This window comes from Anthonomus grandis, chromosome 14, assembly GCF_022605725.1.
Source record: "Anthonomus grandis grandis chromosome 14, icAntGran1.3, whole genome shotgun sequence".
Taxonomy (NCBI): Eukaryota; Metazoa; Arthropoda; class Insecta; order Coleoptera; family Curculionidae; genus Anthonomus; species Anthonomus grandis.
Window position 1 is genome coordinate 14,645,104 of NC_065559.1, and position 19,956 is coordinate 14,665,059.

Consider the following 19,956-nt stretch of genomic DNA (forward strand, 5'->3'; position numbering starts at 1 on the left):
TGCATAGGGGGTTTCGAAATTTTCTGATTCTCAAAATATGAAAGCTGAAGCTCCCTACGGATTCTGGATTGGGCTTCTAAAAGTGTAGAAGGGTTGCTAGCTCGAATGAGTTGTCCTAGACGGTGTTCCAGACCCGTTAATAAGGTATTTAGAGCCATAGTCTCAATTAATGTGGTTTGTGCTAATTTTTGTTCTTTAGTTGTTAATAAAGGTGATTTTATTTTATTTTATTTATTTTATTTTTGGATGCACGAATGCATTTTTGCGTTCAAAACTTGTAAACGGTTAAAGAATGTAAGTGGCGATTCGCCCAGTAGTTGCTTGAGGCGTTGCAGGTCTTGTATAAGCGAAGACAAGTCTCTTGAGTCACCAAAATGTAAATTCAAGAGTTGTTTAATTTCAATATATGACATGGGGTTACGCGAACTAATTAATTGCGCTGCCCTACCTCTAAGTTTATTTTTAATATGAATGACTAAAAATACTTTTTGTTGTGCGTTTGCCATATCGTATGCGCAATCGCACGCAATAATAAAATTGCTTAAAAAAATTTGATCACCCTCAAACTCGGGTACAATCGAAAATATTTCAGAGAGCTTGTAAGGCTCTACCTCAACACTGATGTTCGCATCTTGAAAACGTTCTTGACCTTGTTCGGCCATTTTGTTAAATTTACTTAAAATGCAAAAGAAAATATACCAATTCAATTACTTGAGTATGTTAAGGAAAAATTGGTTAAAGTTAAGTATCTAATAAATTTTATTTTATTTCAGGGAATAGGTTCAAGGACAAATATTTTTGAAAAATCGAACAGTATCGAATTATCAAAACACAAAAAAAAATAATAATAATAAAAATGTTTAAAATCAATGAAAAAACAAATAATATAAACGAGACGATTCTTTACTTACAAAAAATAATACTCCATGAGAGCCGTGTTCTCGTTCGACTGCCAGGTGGTTAAAATGCTTTTGTTCCTCCTGAAGACGTCCCAGTTAGACTTCTCTTGGCAGGTTCTTCTGTTAAGGGATGAAATCCGCCGCTACTAGTGGGAATTCTCCTGTTCTAATAGCGTTGACAGATCCTACCTCGACTGCGCCAAATTGTTATCTCGCACAACTCAAGAACCACTTTTTAAAAAAAATCTATTTATTAAATATTAAAATTTAAACGGACATAGTTTCTGCCTATAAATATTCTGTAATTAATCTATCTTTTACAATAAAACTTAAACCTATTTATACTAAATCTAACTGCTGACTACGTGAGAACTGTGGATTCCATAATATGGTGTGATCCGATTCAAGGATGCTGACTTAGCGGTTCCCATGAGAAAGGTCGCCCACGTGCATGGGAAGATCCAATATAACATATGTATAATTTTTTTTAGCAAAGACGTTATCTACGCATAAGGAATCTACTGTTTTGGTTCAAATGAACTTTGTTTCAAATAACTTGAAAGGATATGATCAAAACCTGAAACGAGGAAAGAACACAGACATGAAAAAACATGTTAGAACATGCTGCTAAGTAGCACCAGTCATGAAGCATGCTGATAGAATCTGTTATTTGAGCATGCCTTTTTCTGTATGTTTACAAAAGGTATTGGAAAAACCCTTTGCCGATTCGACCATGGACAGAGTTTAAAATGCCGATGTCTTTTTGAACAAAATCATAAGATTAAGTATTTTCTAAATTGATTTTTACGGAATTTTGAGAACAAATTTGCGTCAATTGTTTTATTGACAAGGTTCGAGATGCAGATACTAACCAGACTCTAAGATGGCTCACTACAAAAATAATTCGAAAGATTTGGCTCATGGACTGGAGTACGAGGCCAGTTTTCAAGTAAAAAGAAGGCAACCTCAGATAAGATAAATCAGAACTCCGGAGTGTGACGTTGAAGACTATCTTAGAAAGCTTGAAAAAAACCATTCCGTTGTAATTTTAATGATGACGTTAAACGCCAATGCCCTAAGCGTATGACAACCCAAGGGACCAGAAAAAGTTACTAGACTCACTTAAACCACTAGGTTTCTCTATGCGGCATAAGCTAGCTGCATACTTCCAAGCCCAACGTATAGAATTAAAGCAGCTTCCACGTTCCGGAGAAACCTTGAAAGTCCCATGGTAGTACATTGTGGATAGTACGTGGTGGATATACAGTTAAGGCATACCAACGTAAAGGCGAATTCATAACATTTATTAGGATTAGATGTTATGAATGCTCAGCAGTTTAAAATGGATTATTATAACCGGATATTGATGACGAAAACTGATGAGATTTGTATGCACCCCATATACAAAGATAGAGAATATATGTATAATTTTTTTTAGCAAAGACGTTATATACGCATAAGGAATCTACTGTTTTGGTTCGAATGAACTTTGTTTCAAATAACTTGAAAGGATATGATCAAAACCTGAAACGAGGAAAGAACACAGACATGAAAAAACATGTTAGAACATGCTGCTAAGTAGCACCAGTCATGAAGCATGCTGATAGAATCTGTTATTTGAGCATGCCTTTTTCTGTATGTTTACAACAGGTATTGGAAAAACCCTTTGCCGATTCGACCATGGACAGAGTTTAAAATTTTGATGTCTTTTTGAACAAAATCAACATGTTACTGATATCACTATCAATCCAACTCACAATCCTTACACAGTAATAACATGAGAAGTACTGATTTGGTGCATCATAGAATTAATATTAGAAACGATGCTCCGAAAAAATAAGCACCTCGATTCCGAGAGCTAAACAAGCTGAAGTTTATACAACCATAACACCATCTCAGAGTCCTTTGACCTATCCAGCTATACTAGTAAAGAAAAAAGACGGATTCACCAGATTTTGTGTGGACAGTCGGTGACTAAATGTTATTACCAAGAAAGGTAGATACTCCCTACCAAGAATTGACAACACTCTGGACATGCCCTTAGGTTTACGATGATTTTCAACGCTGATGCACCTTGAAGATAAGAAAAATCTGCAATCTCAACTGGAACAGTACTTTCGCACCTTACAGGCTAATAGTCATGCCGTTAGGAGTATATAATACTCCAGCCATATTTGGATAGTTTATGGAAACTGTCTTATGTCGAATGAATTAAGAATCATGATTAGTTAATGTGTATGACATCACTGTACTGGAATAAATATATAAAGATCATTTAAAGAATATTCAAGAGCTTCGAGAGGCCAAACTAAAACTCTAAAAGTCCTAAAAAAATTTGTATTATGTGTATTGTGTATTAGGTTGTATACCTCGGCCATGTAATATAAGAAAATGGTATTAAGACTGATTCAGATAAAGTATAAGCAATTGAAAATTGGCCACGACTTACTGACAAACACCAGTTAATAAGCTTTTTGAGCCAAAAATATTACAGATATATGTCCTAAATATTACAGAAGACTTGTCGGAAATTTCGCTACAGGTCTTTATAAGTTCACATAGCACAAAATGGTAATAAGTTGGTCAGCAGACTATGAAAAAACTGGTTTACCCGATTCCTGGACAAACTTCTATTTTGGATTCAATGTTGGAATTGGGGCTGTTCGTTCACAAAAATTTAAAGGTAACGAGCAAGTTAGCTTATTTTACCAAAACGCTAGCACTTTCAGAAAGAAATCATTGTGTGACGAGACGAGAGCCATTGGAAGAATTGAAAGCTATTCATTTCCATAAATATTTGTATGGTCAACAGTTCATTCTGAGCACTGATAGCGCTTTTCTGGAATGGCTGTTTCGGTGCAAAATTAACAAATGGATGGAAAGGACAAAGAGCAAGGTGCCTTCAATGGCTACAAGGGTATCAATTTACAATAGAGCATAGGAAAGGCAAAAATCAACAAAATGCCAATGCATTATCCACACAACCTTATATACAGGATGGCCCAAATTGGGTGTACATGTATGGCTATCTTGTAAACTATAAGAGATAGAAAATTGGTTAAATGGGGAAAGTTGTAGGGCATTTAGTTACCAAATTAGTGCCGCTTTTAGAACGATTTTATCTTTTTCCGATTTTGAAATATTTGGAAAAAATAAAAAACTTACATTTTTGAAAAAGAGCTGTATTTTTTATGTCAACGCATTTTTAAAATCTGTAAACACATTATCAGGATAACTTTTTAAGGACAACGCATACCTGAATTCAGTTTTTGTTTTCGACGTTTCGTTTCTGAGATTCCATCCTCAAGTAAGAAAAAAGATCTTATAGCGGCCATTTTGTTTTTTTTTCTAAATAAAAAAAGTTTTTTTTCTTTTAAAATGATGTATAATACTTCATGAAAATATTCTGTGTTTACGTCAAAAAATTAAATAGTTTATTTTTAGCTAAGTGGGCCATGATTTTTATTGGCATTTTGTGGAACACATTACTATTATTAACTTACTAACTTGCTAACTTATACTTTTACGTAATTTCTTAATAAAACAATTAACCAATTGTAACAATAATATCAAATTAAACTATTCAAAATGACGGCCATTTTTATTAAAACATTTTTCACATTTCTTTAAAACACTTCTAGTTACCTTGCGCAGGGTGTTTCTATTTATATTATTTAAGACATTCCGAACCCTGTTCTCTGGTTGTTCGAGAGTCGCAGGAGGTTCAAACTCATAAACATTTATAACATATCCCCAAAGATAAAAATCCAGGGGTGTAATATCTGGAGATCTAGCTAGCGGAGTATTTCGCAGTTGCTAAAAAACGTCTCGTAGGTCCAAATAATTTTCCTGCTGCAATTAGGTGTTTCTTGACATTACTTTACAAACCAGTTTGAAAATTCTAATCGTCTTAGGTGGTCTGTATCCCTAAAACCTTGAACAATAATAGCCTTATATTGACTATATTTAACTCCGCCTAGTCAAGCGTTGGATAGAGACCCACTAAGCGTAAGCTAATGGGGCTCAAACGATTGCCTAGATGGTCCCAAGCCCATAGAAGGAGGAGGGAACACACGCAGAGACACACACACGGGAGGGGTCGTACCGCTGCTCGGCATAACCTATGAGAAAACAAGGCCGAGCCCTAGATGGAGCCATCCGGAGAGGTAGCAACGTAACTACCAAGGTTTCAGGGCTTCCTTGGGCCGTCAGTTAGGGGCCCACCCTTGCCTAGCCAGCGTAGGGGGCTGCTCTTTCAACTGGCGAAAAATCTCGATGGATGTAGTAGTGCCAGGTGGCACCTGTGGTAGGACTCTGCTGCATCCATCGGGGTGATACAGTTGCGGCTGCCGGATCGTACTGAAAGGAAAAGTCTTGACCACATCAACTCGTAGGTGAGCCGACTGTCGGTGTGGCTTTTCTTCAGTCCCTCATATACATCACCCTAACACAACACTCACATACATAAGCACACGCACTAGGTGCAAGATACGACAACACACGTCACCATCCCAAAAGAATATTTACAAGAAAGAGACATCGGCAAAAAAAAGCCCACAGACAAGACAGGGGATCCTACCCCTAAATCCCCCGAAGCCAGGATGGACTTTTTATCCATCCAGGAGGAGGAGCTGCTAAGGTGACCAGCCGCCAGCAACTCAGAAGCTGAAGTAAGCGAAAACTTCTCGACCAGGGCACAACCAAAAGGTTTTGACCAGGCGGGAGCTAACGCTACCGAAGCCGAAAAGTTGCTGCGACTTAAGGAAAAAGAGAAGCAGGCAAGGAACCGCAACCGCACAATGAGGCGGAAAGAGGAAAAAAGAAGGAGGAGCGAGAATCCAACAAAGAGGGATCAACAGTTCCTCCAGGACCAGCTTCCGCTTCTACAAATCCTCTTGTAGGAGGCAGCTCTAAGGGCACCACTAAATCCTCGAACAACGGGCAACACCCGAGGAGTCGTCAGTTAGTAAAGGGCGTGGACCAAGGGCAAGAAATGTAAGGTGAGAGGCAGATAAGCTGAAGCCAATCATCCTGCCCACGGCACCCGCCGCTCTCAGGGAACCACCCACCCAGGAGTCCCAGGCCGGGCCCTCAGGGAAGGTGACACCCAGCACCGGCGCCTCTAGCAAAAAGAGGCAAATCAAAAAGGACACCCCACCCGACCGCCAGCATAAGAAGACTAAACATTAGCCCTCGTTTTTAGGTCAGACAGAGAAGGTGGAAGGGTAACCAAAGAGGAGGTGGACTGCCTAAGGCTCCATCTCATCTCTGAGTTGAGAAGAACCAAGGCAGAGCTCCACTCCCGAAACTCCGGACTCACAGAGACGGGCTGGTTTCTGGTCACGACGGAGGACGAACCCTCAAGAGACTGGCTTTTGAGCTCCTGTCAACCACTGACCGAGAGGGGTCACACCTTCACCGCGGTAAAGTCATCCGACGCTTCATGGCCAGTGGAGATAATTTTCACTCTGAGGACACCCAAGCGGCCAGACTTAGAGCATGTCAGGGAAATCTTTTACATACAAAATAGGGCCTTAAGCGTCCCTAGCTGGCAAAACCTGAGGACGGAAGGAGAGTCTGAAAGGTTTAACCTTCACTTCATGGTGAGCAGGGAGGTTAGTGCTCGACTCGAGGAGGCCAGGTGGACACTCTTCTTCGAACTGGTCACTGTCCGAGCTTTTCTAGTAACCGTTCGGCGAACGCCCATTAGGCCTAGCACTGCAGCCGTAACCTCCAAGCCACCAGAAGGGAAGCCTTAGCCAGGTAAGAGGGCGTAACCATGGCGCAATAAAGGGTAAGTCAAATCAATCTCCAACATAGTCGAAATGCAACTGTCGAATTGGCGAGCATCATGACTGGTAAGGCTGGAAAGATTGTATTAATACAAGAACCTTACTTTTTTAGGGAACAAATAAGCGGACTAGGGGACACCGGCTTCAAATTTATAGTCGGTGTTGAAGGAGACCAGAGGCCCAGAACGTGTCTCTTAGCATCCAGGGAGCTTCAACTAACACCTTTACCACAAGTAAGCTCCAAGGATGCTACGGCAGCTATGCTGGAGTACGCGGTAAGTGGTACAAAATATATGTTATTAATATGCAGCTTATATCTTCCATATGATAATGGACAACTTCCCCCGACGGAAGAACTAAAAAGGTTAATAAAATACAGCAGAGATAGTGGTTTTCTATTAATTACGGGGTGTGACGCAAACGCGCACAACATTGTATAGGGAAGTATGGATACCAATGCCAGGGGTTATTAGAATATGTCATAACGGAAAACCTTGAGGTAACAAACGTAAATGAGGAACCGATTTTTGTCAATAGAGTTAGACAAGAGGTTATCGACATAACGCTGGTAACACGGTCATTTGCAGATAGGGTTGAAAGCTGGAGGGTATCACAGGACATAACGATGTCCGATGCTGGAAACGCTGCACGTTGGGGCGAGAAACCAGATCCGGAGCTAGACTGGAACCTCGCCAAAAACATAGTAACAAACGAAGCCATAGCTTGGGCAGTGGGTGATTTAGTCCATATAAGGTTGCGGGACCTTATGAAATCATACCCATGATGTTGCAGGTAGGCCTCGAAATCACACTGCCTTACTTAAAGCGAGTTTTTGAGGCCAGCATTGCAATGGGGTATGTTCCACTAACATGGAGGGCGGCAAATGTGGTCTTTATCCTAAAATCGGGCAAGAAAAACTACTGTCAGCCAAAGTCCGTTAGGGCAATAAGCCTGACTTCATTTTCATTTCTACTAACGACTATAGTAAGGCTTATAACCAACGCCCAAAAGCTGACCAGACTGCAAAGACTGGACAAAGACTGCAACTGCGGCACCAGTAAATATTCTTCTTGGGCTACCGGACCTCTCAGTTTGGATTGAGAAGGAGGCCATGGCGGCGTATAAGAGAATAAAGGATAGCGGAGGGTGGCGCAATGTTCACTTAGGACAAGGGGCCATATGACGATTGCTCTCAGGATGTGTAAGAACATATCAATTCTGACATCCAGATGCACTACAGAAAGTGGCAAACTAAGGTTAAAGAAGGGGTTTCAAGTCGAAATCCCGACAAGGGAAGACTGTTCGGCGAACTAAATTAAAGAGCCAAGGTTATATTTAGTGAGCCAACTCACTAAATATAAACGAAAACAACTAGATACAAAAAAAACTACTTAACACTAACAAGAACAAGAACCAAAAATTAATAAGATAAGAACTACTAAACAAGATAAAAAGTTAAATCAAATAAATAATATTTTGCAGAATTGTCAGTAAATGACGGTAAATCATGAACAATAGCAATTGTTTATACATCAAATGGCCTCCGTAGCCATGGCCTCCGCATTCATGGCCAACTCCGTTCAAAAATGAACTTTGTAACTTTTTGACATAAGAATGAAATATTTTTATAAAGTTTTATATATCATTTTAAAGGGAAAAAAAAGATTATTTTAATTTAGTGAAAAAACAAAATGGCCGCCATAAGAAAAAATCAAGTTGAGGATGGAATCTCAGAACCGAACGTCGAATAAAAAGAATACAGCCAACAATATTTCAAAATTTGAAAAAGATAAAATCGTTCTAAAGGCGGTACTAAATTGATAACTAAATACCCTACAAGTGTCCCCATTTAACCAATTTTCTATCTCTTATAGTTTCCAAGATACCCATACAGGTACACTCAATTTGGGCCACACTGTTGAAACCTGTCGACATTGTCCTAAAAAGGAATTGAAACAACAGCCAGAGATATTTGCTTGTAATCGTATTAGTAGGGGAGCCTCAAATGCTGAATTTGCAGTGACCAAAGCATCATGGGGATGATATTGGATTAAAAAGATTAGATCCTAAAACGAAAAAAAGTGTATGTTAAGTTTGCCATTTAAGTGGGAAGGTGAGCATGTACAAATCTTAATGTAATAAAAAACTGAAAATGTAAAAAAAAAACAGTTACATGAAAATATTCGAGCGCGTCAAACATTGATTGTGTTTACGCACTATGTCTTTCTGATAAACAAGAAATTTTAATCTGACGAGTAGTGAGCGGAACATTGTCGTAAAAAGAGGTAGGAACAGAAAAGAAAAAAACGTTATTCGAGCGTGTCAGATATTCAGAGGGGACGTTAAGTGAACTGAAAAAAGTGTCATATTCAAATATCTGATGATTTGGACGGGGCTTAAGGTCATGACCGATTTTTGAAGATTAAAAAAATGTTTTTTTTAAATTAGATTTTTTTTTTAATTACTGGATGTAATTAAATAATATACAGTTATTTGTATAATTCTATCATTTATTAATAAACACTAGATAAAAAAATAATTAAAATAACTATCTAAATTTTGATCCTCACTGGATTCCTCTAGAAAGTTGATTTACACTTGGTATCTTCATCATAACTTTTTTCTGTAAGTAAACCTGATTATGAACTTTACAATTTTATTTATTTTAAATTGTACTATTAAAAGGAAAACGTACCTGAATGTAAATTTATATTTCCTAAAGTGTCAGGTACTATGACGATATCTTCCTATGCTTCTAGACTTTTCTTTCTTGTTAGTTGCTTACTAACAAACCAAGTCGGTAACCAAACCAAGAAACTAGACCAGTTTTTTCTCCATAAAATACACATTTATCACTTACATCACTCATTATTGTAATGCATATAAAACTTATTATATTAAATTAACATAATCGTTCTGATACAACAAACAAATCGGAGCGTCAAACCCGTACTATTGTGATCAGCTAAAATGGCATCATGGTGGAGAGTGAGAGATAGAGAAAGTGTGGGAAGGAAAGAAAGACGCAGAGTAGGAAATACAATTCTTACTTTTATTACTCAAAGGATCTCCTTCAAAATAAAAAAAATCAATCACGCTTAAGTATTTTAAGGTTAGGTTTTTTTACAACTTTTTGACTATCCCATATCTGTACGCCATACTCAAATCGTCAGATTATTGAAATATACACTCTTCTTCGAGACGCGCTCGAGATTTTCAGATGAGCAGTAACGCGCAAAATCCCCGCTTGGGCTCCCCTACTATATTGGCATTAACCGTCCCGAAGAGTGAAACGCAGCTAGTATAATCCAGGATCAGTGTGATGACCCAGTATTTATATTGTAAAAAAATATCTGTCAGTCCTTTTTCGAAAACGAATTCCAGAAGTTCTTTAAGCTGTCGAGGGCGGTGTGGCGGAAGACGTTTTGGAGTAAGTAACATCTTGACAAAAGTAAGAGAAAGGTTGCACTACCTATACCATCATGACGATATTGAACGCTTGGTACGGATAGTGTGAGCAATGTTAATAAAGCAAAAGACCAAACTACAAAGAAAATGATGTAGTATCTTATTGGACGCTTGAAACGAGTTTCCGTAGACGCAACATTACCTTATAGACTGGAGATCAATAAGACCCGCACAATCCCCCTACACCTTCAGTCTGATTTTGATAACACTCCAACAGAATGGACTGTATATTGGTTTATAAACTTTATTAAAATTAAATTATTGAATTTGTGGTAAAATTTGCAACCTGAATAATCGGACGCCATGTTTTAGTCGAAGAAGCTGCGTGCTGCAGTGCCACTTGTTTGTTCAATTTCCTTATGGTTTTTTAGTGTTCATACACCCCCGTTTGGACACTCTTACTATTCAATCTTTACGACTTCACCTATTTTAGGATGCAGTTAAACAAGCCGTCCAAGCCATTTTGTTGGTGATAGATCCTCAGTCTTGATGAGGATTAGTGAGACCACTGTTAAACTTGAACCATGATCTTCCACTTCATACTTTCTTGAAGTTGTGATAAATTTGGATCATTGGCGCCAAAATCCCTGGGACATGTTCTAGATCAATTAAAGTCAATTTAGTTGGATATCTTCAAAAAATTGTGGTTCAGGCAAATTGACCAGCGGTCTTCCAACCAGAAAGTGAGAGGAAGTAAGAGGTTCATTATTATTGGGATCATTTGGCATGGGATAAATTGGAGAAGAATTTAGAGTAGAGGCGCGGTTTTAACAAGAAATATGTTGAATTCCTAAAAGTTAATATTGTTTCTCAGATTACCCTATACATATGATATTTTACTTCCTTCATATTTGACTCCCAAAGCTCTCTCAAAACTTGACGAATTGAGTAGGATGAAACGTCATACTATATTTTTACTACTACAATAATTTGATAATTTCTTTTGGTCTCCGACAAAATTAGTTCCATTATCGGAAAAAAAGATAAAACTGCAATCTCTGGGAAAAAGTCCCTTTTTTGCCATAGTAAGAAAACCCTTTTTCTATTAATTAAACAAGTTAAATTTTTTTTTTACAGTTTAATGCCTCTGTTTGTCCTTTAGCGTTACAATAAAGACTGCTTCTTCCTGCAATCTCTGGAAAAAAGTCCCTTTTTTGCCATAGTAAGAAAACCCTTTTTTTATTAATTAAACCAGTTAAAATTTTTTTTTACAGTTTACTGCCTCCATTTCTCCTTCAACGACACAATAAAAACTGCTTCTTCCTGCACTCTCTGGGAAAAAGTCCCTTTTTTGCCATAGTAAGAAAACCCTTTTTTATTAATTAAACAAGTTAAAATTTTTTTCTACACTTTACTGCCTCTATTTGTCCTTCAGCGATACAATAAAGACTGCTTCTTCCTGCATTCTCTGGGAAAAAAGCCCTTTTTTGCCATAGTAAGAAAACCCTTTTTTTATTAATTAAAGTAGATAAAATTTTTTTTTACAGTACTGCCTCTGTTTGTTCTTCATCGATACAATAAAGACAGCTTCTTCCTGCATTCTCTGGAGAAAAGTCCTTTTTTTGCAATAGTAAGAAAACTCTTTTTTTACTAATTAAACCAGTTCACATTTTTTTTACAGTTTATTGCCTTTGTTTGTCCTTCAGCGATACAATAATGACTGCTTCTTCCTGCATTCTCTGGAGAAAAGTCCTTTTTTTGCAATAGTAAGAAATCCCTTTTTTTATTAATTAAACAAGTTTACATTTTTTTTTACATTTTTTTGTCCATGATTTGTCTTATAGAGATACTATAAAACCAGTTTAATTATTCTTTTTACAGTTACTGCAACACTTGTTCTGCCCCAGGGAGGCAAGACTACTTCTTTCATAATTCACTGGAAGAAAAAAGGCTATTTTACATCTGAGTTGTATATATTTAAAAAAACAACTGAAAATTTATTATTAATTAAATTTAAAAATTATTTCTGCTACTCGTGTACACTTTTTAAATCTGTTTTAGTATTCAAATGCTTCAGTGCGACTGTGCGAGATGAAGTTGAAATCCATAGCGGCAAGTTTTTCTAAAGAAGAAAAGGAAAAACAGAGTTTAAGAAATTGTATTAACTCTTTAGGGCAGATTCAAATGAGTAATTTTATGATTTTGCATAAGAATTTTAGTTTTTAGTATAAGCATTTATTTTTGTTAATTTTCATCCAATCTCTCCTATAATGCACAATAACTAAATATGAGGCAAACAAATTAGTAAATATTACATTCAGGATGCAAAGTGTGTTTCTTTTTTATAAGTAAAACTCGTTTCTTTTACACACATAAGACATAGACAGCTAGATGATTTTTAATGTAAAAGTTTAGTTTAAAAAATATACTTCCACTTTTCTGACTATATAATTACTTTTTATCAAAAGAAGTTGGTACTAAATATAGAGATGGGCGTTTTCATGAGTATATTATTATAATAATATATCATTATATGTATTTATTAAAAAAAGGCAATAATAAAGTACATTGAATGTGGCAGCCAAAATCCCCGTTAATAATAACCACCAAATAAAAATAAATCTCAATACCCAAAAAAAGGAAACTATAAAATTTGAAGATAAACCCAAACATTTTACCCTTTTGTGTCAAAAAGTAAATCTTTAATGCCTTAATTCACAGAATAAATGGGTCTAAGTAATTCGTACCACCTAGTCTCTCATCACTTGTTATAAACATCCCACTGATGGCGCTAAAAACTAAGCTTATTAAATAAAAATTTTTGGTTAAACTCATTTTACGTGCTTAAATCTTATATTTAAATGAAATATTATATTGCTATCAATTATCCTGAATTTCTAACTTAAGAAAACTAAACCGAAAAATCCCCAATAATAAAGTTTTAAATACAAATAAATTTTAAGGCCGGACCTGTGCAACTTTTCACGCTTGACTGACTGTGATTCAGTGACTGAGGTCAGACGTCTAACAAAATAGTACGTGGGCGCATGTAGTTAAATTTTAGGAATCAAATGTATAAATTCTTAAAAAAAATTTTAAAACATTTATTTATTTAATGGAATGATTAAATATCGCTTAGCATATTACTTTATGACTCTTTCCACATAAAATTTTGCGATTTAAACATGCATGTCATATGATAATACAAGCAACACCGGCACACGGACTATTCGCGACACAAGATTCTAATAGATCTCTGAACTAAACTATACCAAACAATTTTTTTTACTTTGGCCCACAGTCATTATGGATCTACATTTCGAAAATATTTTCACAAATGCAGTGGTACCAGATTTACCCAGAATTAACAGCAACATTTTAAGCAAAAGGCATGAAAAAGTCAAGATAGAAAAGTGCAATTCGTTTTTTTCTATCCTTAATAGAATATAATTATCTGTAGAGCCTCTTAAAGTTACATATGTATCTAAAATCAAAAACAATGGGTGGCAAATAAAATGGCACATATGCCATATATTGTTTGGAATTTCCTATAGAATAAAAAATTATAATATAGGCATTTCAAATTCTAATGTTGATGTTTTTTAAGTAAATCTGGCGCCACTATATTTCTGAAAAAAATAAAATATAAATTATTTTAAATTATTTTTATCTAACATTGTGTCGACCCCTCATTTTATTGTATCTCAGTACCTTGTTTAAATTTTCTATAGTCATATTTGTATTTATTCCAATATTTATTTTGTGGCAATGAGCCCACATCATGATTCTTTCTTCAGTCTGAAAAAAGAACCTGCAAACAAATTTTATTACTATTTAGTCACAAATTTGTAGCATTTTGATATTATTGCATTATGTCTGTAAATATCTCAAGAAATCGTGTTCACCCTCCTTTTTTAAATGCCTGAAATAGTTTTCCTTTAACTCCATAAAAGTTGCAACATTAGTCTCCTTTAAAATTTTTGTCAACTCTCAACAATTTTTATTTTGAAATTAAAAATTGAAGCTAACATAATAGCGTGCTTATTTAATACTCTTTTAATACTATCATAACGCTAAAATTACAAAGGCCTTTTATATAAGATACGTATACTGACGCTGCTAACTGGCTAAAGATAGATTGGTTTTCAGATTTTCTGTTTAGACTAAAAAGGGTAGGAATACAACGCTGCATGTTCTTGGAACTGAATTTGTGGTAAACAATACGTAAGTTTATTAACTAATATTGATACAATGTTGGCTACTTTTCATATAACAACTCCCGCTTTTAGAAAAAAGTTCTAGGCAGAACTTCTATAAAGATTGAGTTCTAACTCCTCCTTGATGTCTTTTCCTAAGTCGATACTTGGACGTCTTCTTGGAAGAATATTGGAGATTCGCTATCGAACGCATTTTATTTTTGGTTTCGGTGGGAACGGTGGAAAATCATTGCCATCGGTATTGCTCGCTTAATGCCAAGTTCTGAAGTTGTAGATTTTTGGGGTTTGCAGAATATGTTCAATAAAATTAGTAGAATTTTTAATACGATTGTCAAAATGGTAAACTAATTTATGTGTTCGATAAATGTTTGATTGATCATTTTATCGAGTTGTTTGGAGTACTGGTTGAGATTGTGTTCGGCAATGTTCAGATTATCAACGTTGATACGCAATGGCTTTAGTTTTGACATTCTATGTTTTTCTGATAGCTGCTCGCAACATGTAGGGAATCACTATTGGCGATGGATTTACTTGGACAGGTTTCTTTCATTGATCGATTGAGATATGGTTTAGCTTGGATTATCGTACTTGCAACAAAAGCATTACAGGTGTAAGACTGACTGGTTTCAACGATGTTCGTGACGATTTTCTGGCCTTCACACTTTTTGGTAATTTAGATCGGACCAGACGTTGTAACTATGTATTTTGACGGGTTGACTGGCCATGGTAGCCGTCGACGTAAAAAACCGAAGTTGTACAGGTACAAGGCTTTGTTTGTTGCCTACGGAGGTGCTCCTTATAGATGGCATGGCTATCAATAGGGTACAGGAGTGCATTGGCGTAAATTTCGGACTTTTTGTCTATAACTTTACAATGGTTTAAGTATTGTAAGGTTATGAAAAACAATGGATAATATAATGATTATCTAAAATTGGTATTGGATATAGGCGGTACAAGATATAGGAAGAGTGGTCAACAAGTGGTATTTTTGATACCAAGACTATATTTGTATTGGACTCATAAGCTATCATTTCGATTATGTCGATATATTGGGAAATGGTTGAAATTGGTAGGGGAAAAGTTGAAATTGGTAGAAGTAAATTATGTCTGTACAGAGAATTAGAGATTTGTTTAAGAGGATCTTTTAAATCAGAGGGATTTTTATTTTAGAGCGATTCAGTATTTTTAGGCATGCAAAGATCACTGCGCTTAATGCGTTATTTAATGTGTGCTTAATAAAAAAATTGCTTTCCGTTATAAATTCACATTAATCCAACGCTTTGATTTGTGTGCAATAAAAAGCGAAATCACTCGAAATTTTACCTACTATTGCTTCAATTTCAACGACATTTTTATTGAATGCTTTATCGATTGTTAATTTTTGTATGGTAGAACTAAAAATAATTATATCTGATATTGTCACCGAAATTTGTTTTTGCATTTCAAGGTTCGTTTCATTACGTTAGATCTTAGCTTTCTTTTGTGCTATACAATGTCCGACAAACATAAGCAAGCGATTGGCAAATCTTTACCGCTAGGTCCCTGTAAAACAGCTCCTCCCATTGCGAAAACACTTGCATCGGTGGTAAATAAAAGGTTCTTCAAAATATAAATTAAATAGGGGATAAATTAAAATAGGGTTAGAATCAATCAATCTTTAAAAGTGTCTTTTTATATAAGAATCGTAGGCTGACGCTACTGACTGGACTAAGATAAGGTGGTTCTCGGATTTTCTGTTCAGACTAAAAAGTGTGGGAATGCAACGCTGCATATTCTTGGAACTGAATTTGTAATAAACAATGCGTGGATTTATCAACATAATACGAGAACTGATATTAATGCAATGTTAATATTTTCTATATAACATTTATTATTATGGAAATATTAGTCTTTATAAAAATTAAGCCAAAATTTACCTCTTTTCAGTATTAAGTGTTAAAAGTATGAGTTTTAATACTTATGAATGTTATTTTGTTTAAATTATATTAGACTATCCGAAAAATGAGGTATTTGTTACTACATTAGTATAAAAAGTTGAGTTAGATTGACACACGCCAAGCTGTATATACAACGAGGCAAAAACCGGGACACACGAACGTTTCCCACCAATTGCTCTGGCGCACTTTCTGTCTTTCTCATACGTTCGTTTTTCTCTTGCATCTATGTAACCCAGTATTATGTCAGCCTGCTTTCCCAAGCTTATGTTGGATTGTTATTTTGTTTATATGAGCGCACTAAATGATGTGCATTTCATACGCGCTACGCAGATGAGCGAGTTAGCTTTTAGCTTCTACCACTTGTACCCGTTGAACGTCCTGAAATTTTAGAGTTCATGTCCATCATACCCGTTTATTGAATATTTGGGAAGATGCGCAATCTTATGGATGAAAAAATACCTTCAAATGTACCATAAAATAGCCCCCTTAGGCTATTCTGGGCTATTCTGTGTTATTCTGTGTTCTTTTACCTAGTGGGCAGTGAGCTGAAAACAAGTGTTGTTGGATCCAAAAGACCCTCGTCGTACATGTAAAAATTGTAAGACGGCAAGATAGAAAATGGCGTGCATGGCGCCCGTAGACTGCGTGCAAGGCAGTAATGTGAAAGGGACCCTCGCAAGAAGAGAGCCACGTATTTAAGAAATGTAAGTTAAAATGTTTCTGATTTAATGCTTGACGACTGCTTAAGAAATCCGTTAAGGCAGCGATTACTTACCCCTTAAAAAATGTATTTCCCTGTCTGGTTCTCAATTTGAAACTGATCGTTTTATATATTGTTTGAGAGTATATTATTTACTTTTTTCTTGTCCTATTCTATGTTATAATATGTGTTAGATTAAATAAATAATTTCTCAAGAGTCAAACACGGAAAAAGTATTTGGTTCTGAACATACCAAGTATAACCCTATACCAAAAATACATTTTTGATTCACTAGAAGATACTGTATATCTTTCTTTGCCAACTTATTTTGTTCAGAATTCTGGAATTTAAATTAAGGAAAGCAGCAATCAGATAAACTATATCCATTTTTTAAGCTTTAGAGAGCAATGAGTCATTTTGCAAATAACTTGTCATGAACAATTTATTAATTAGTATAACTAAGAATAACTTAAAGAAAATTCCCAATATTTTATAATGGTGAGATTGCTGTGGTAGGATTAGTTAAAGGGCTTTTCTTGTAAACAAAGCACTTACGTGGACTGTATGGAAAAGGGCATTATATTGACCAGGTCCATCATGTGATACATACTTGATGCTTTCTGTATCATGGATCTTTTTCATTAATTTTATATATCACATTATAGGTAGATAGAGTGGGTGGTTTTTCACTCTCTGTGACCTTTGCTATTTTGTTCGATTTGATTGATATTTGCAGTTGATGTAATATTTTTTATAGAGATTAGGACTGTGTCGGACGTCACTTGTCTTTAAAGAGAATTGGGCTGGGATTCTAAAATCACGATTCGACACGATTACTCGATATGACTGGTTCTAAATAAAATTTTCAGTCGTGAGTGTCTTGCGGATTGCCTAGTTTTTAATGATTTGTCGACGACACGCTTGGGTATATCGTATACACCAGACGATATAGCTTCTTCCTTTTTTAATATGTGCATAATGTGACAGCATCCTTTTTAAACGTATTTGTTTCATTTATTGTTTACCAATCGTCCATTGTACCAGTCATACCTGGTTTTAATTAGTATATCTATATCAAGAAGCTTTCTTAAACACAACAACTAATAGATTTAATTCGACCCTATTTTCCACAACCTTCTGTTAATAATAGAGGCAGAGGAAGTAGAGTTACCATTAAATGGGCAGTTTTAGTATGTTAAGATTTTATGCCACAGATTGTTACCAAAGAAGCATTCGACAAGATTTTAAAATTCATTGGATCCATAAAATTACTGAAATTATTGACAATCACCTTGCTGACCAATTCATTAATTTTTCAAATATAAGAAATGAGAGACAAATTAATAAATTAACATTTATAGAGAGATCCAATTTTTCCTGTGTTATAGGTCCTACTGATTGCACCCATGTTGCCATATTAAAACCAAAAGTGGATGAACACAAGTTTTTGTGATTTTCCATGAATTCAATTATTATTTTCCTATGGGTAGCGGTGGTTTTAAACGAAATTTTTTTTTTTATTTTAAAGAAATAATATGAGCATATATTTAAATAAAAACACACGGAGGCGAAAAAAATTAACAAAATAAATATAAATTCTTAGTGTTTACCAATAGAAAAGACAATTGACGTTTCCATTTGTCAAATATTAGGGAAAATAACAAATATATACCAAGAAACCTAAATCAAACGAATTTAGCCGACGATTGAAATTTAGAATCACCCTTCTCGTCACGACTGAGTCTCGATCGAATTCGACGTCGTGATCGTATCGAGATCGAGTCGTGATTTTAGAATCCCAGCCTTGGATACTTTTTTTGTGGAGAATGTAATGTGTGTGAAGCTAGCGTCTGATCGATATCCAGCAACCAAAATCGAGAACGCAGCATATGTCGGTTGCCAGCAACCAATTTATAGTCCGCGATCCCTGTTATTTAATCTATAAATGCCAGATATTAACAATGAATACCTAAATCGACTTACGATTGTCTTAAACCTCTACAAACTAAGGTTTTGTTGTGAAAATTAATTAAAAAGCCAAATGTTAAAGAAATACTTACAAGATGGCGTCGACTAGTAAACAAGCGAAAGACGACGCTTTTGATAAAATTGCTTTTTACTGTTGCAAAAAAAGTATTCTAGTGTTATATTGTGTGTAAAGTGTGGTGCTCTATTCCACAGTGCAAAAAGAGATTGGGATAGAAAAGTCTCTGTCATACCTAAAACTCGAGTGATTTGTTATGGAGACAATGCCGACGAGAGTGAGGTTAGCAGAGAAAATCCTGACAAATCAAGTGAAAAAACAGATATTGCAAAATATCTCCAAAGATTAGTAGATGAGCTTACTGACAAGAATAGAATATTACAAGAAGATGCCAACTTATGGAAGGAAAAATTCTTGGGTGCAAAAAGCCTTCAAGTTCCCACCCGGAAAAAGGTAAACAGCACTTCGTTGCCGCACACTTCAGCTGCCCAGCGATCTTCTTACGATGGCAATGACGTCATTGAAATCGCTGCTTATGCAGAAACTACTGAAGTCAAGGAGGATTAGCCGTTAACAGATACTGACTCAAGTGCGAATCCGCCGCCGAGGCTCGTCGAAAGTGGCCAAACAGCTCTTCGGCAAAGACTCAGCCTAAGACGGGAACAGGAACAGAAGAAGATGCAGATGTTACTGTTAATGTAGGTAATGTAAACAAAAACAATGACTGGCAGACAGTACTTAATAGAAAGAAAAAGGGAACTCAAAAATCATCCCCTACCAAAAAAAATCGTCCAAAACCTCTAAAGGGCACAATGCCAAATCAAGACTGTACCCTCAAAACTGTGCAGAGAAAAGCTTTTCTGTTCGTAACAGGACTTGCACCAGAAACAAAACAAGAAGACATTATGGAATTTCTTACATCTTCTGACATGAGTAATGGATGCTACTAACAGAAGACAATAAGTGAGAGGGACAAGGGAAGAGGGAAGTACAGTGCCTCATTTAAGTTGGAGGACCAA

General features: G+C 35.9%; 1 protein-coding gene and 1 long non-coding RNA gene across 2 annotated transcripts; one reads left to right on the forward strand and one right to left on the reverse strand.

Moving 5' to 3' along the window:
* Window positions 1-236: 236 nt before the first annotated feature.
* On the reverse strand, window positions 237-662 carry LOC126744767 (uncharacterized). The gene has a single exon (XM_050452319.1). It carries the CDS (start codon window positions 660-662, stop codon window positions 237-239), a length of 426 nt encoding a protein of 141 aa, XP_050308276.1.
* A 10,984-nt stretch (window positions 663-11,646) lies between these two features.
* Window positions 11,647-12,265, forward strand: LOC126744822 (uncharacterized). Its single transcript, XR_007663318.1, has 3 exons — window positions 11,647-11,729; window positions 11,781-11,865; window positions 11,981-12,265. It is a non-coding gene; the product is annotated as an uncharacterized LOC126744822 (long non-coding RNA).
* The last annotated feature ends 7,691 nt before the right edge of the window (window positions 12,266-19,956 follow it).

Excerpts from the sequence above, each read along its gene's own strand:
- LOC126744767 (XM_050452319.1), bottom strand. The coding sequence starts at position 662 with ATGGCCGAACAAGGTCAAGAACGTTTTCAAGATGCGAACATCAGTGTT.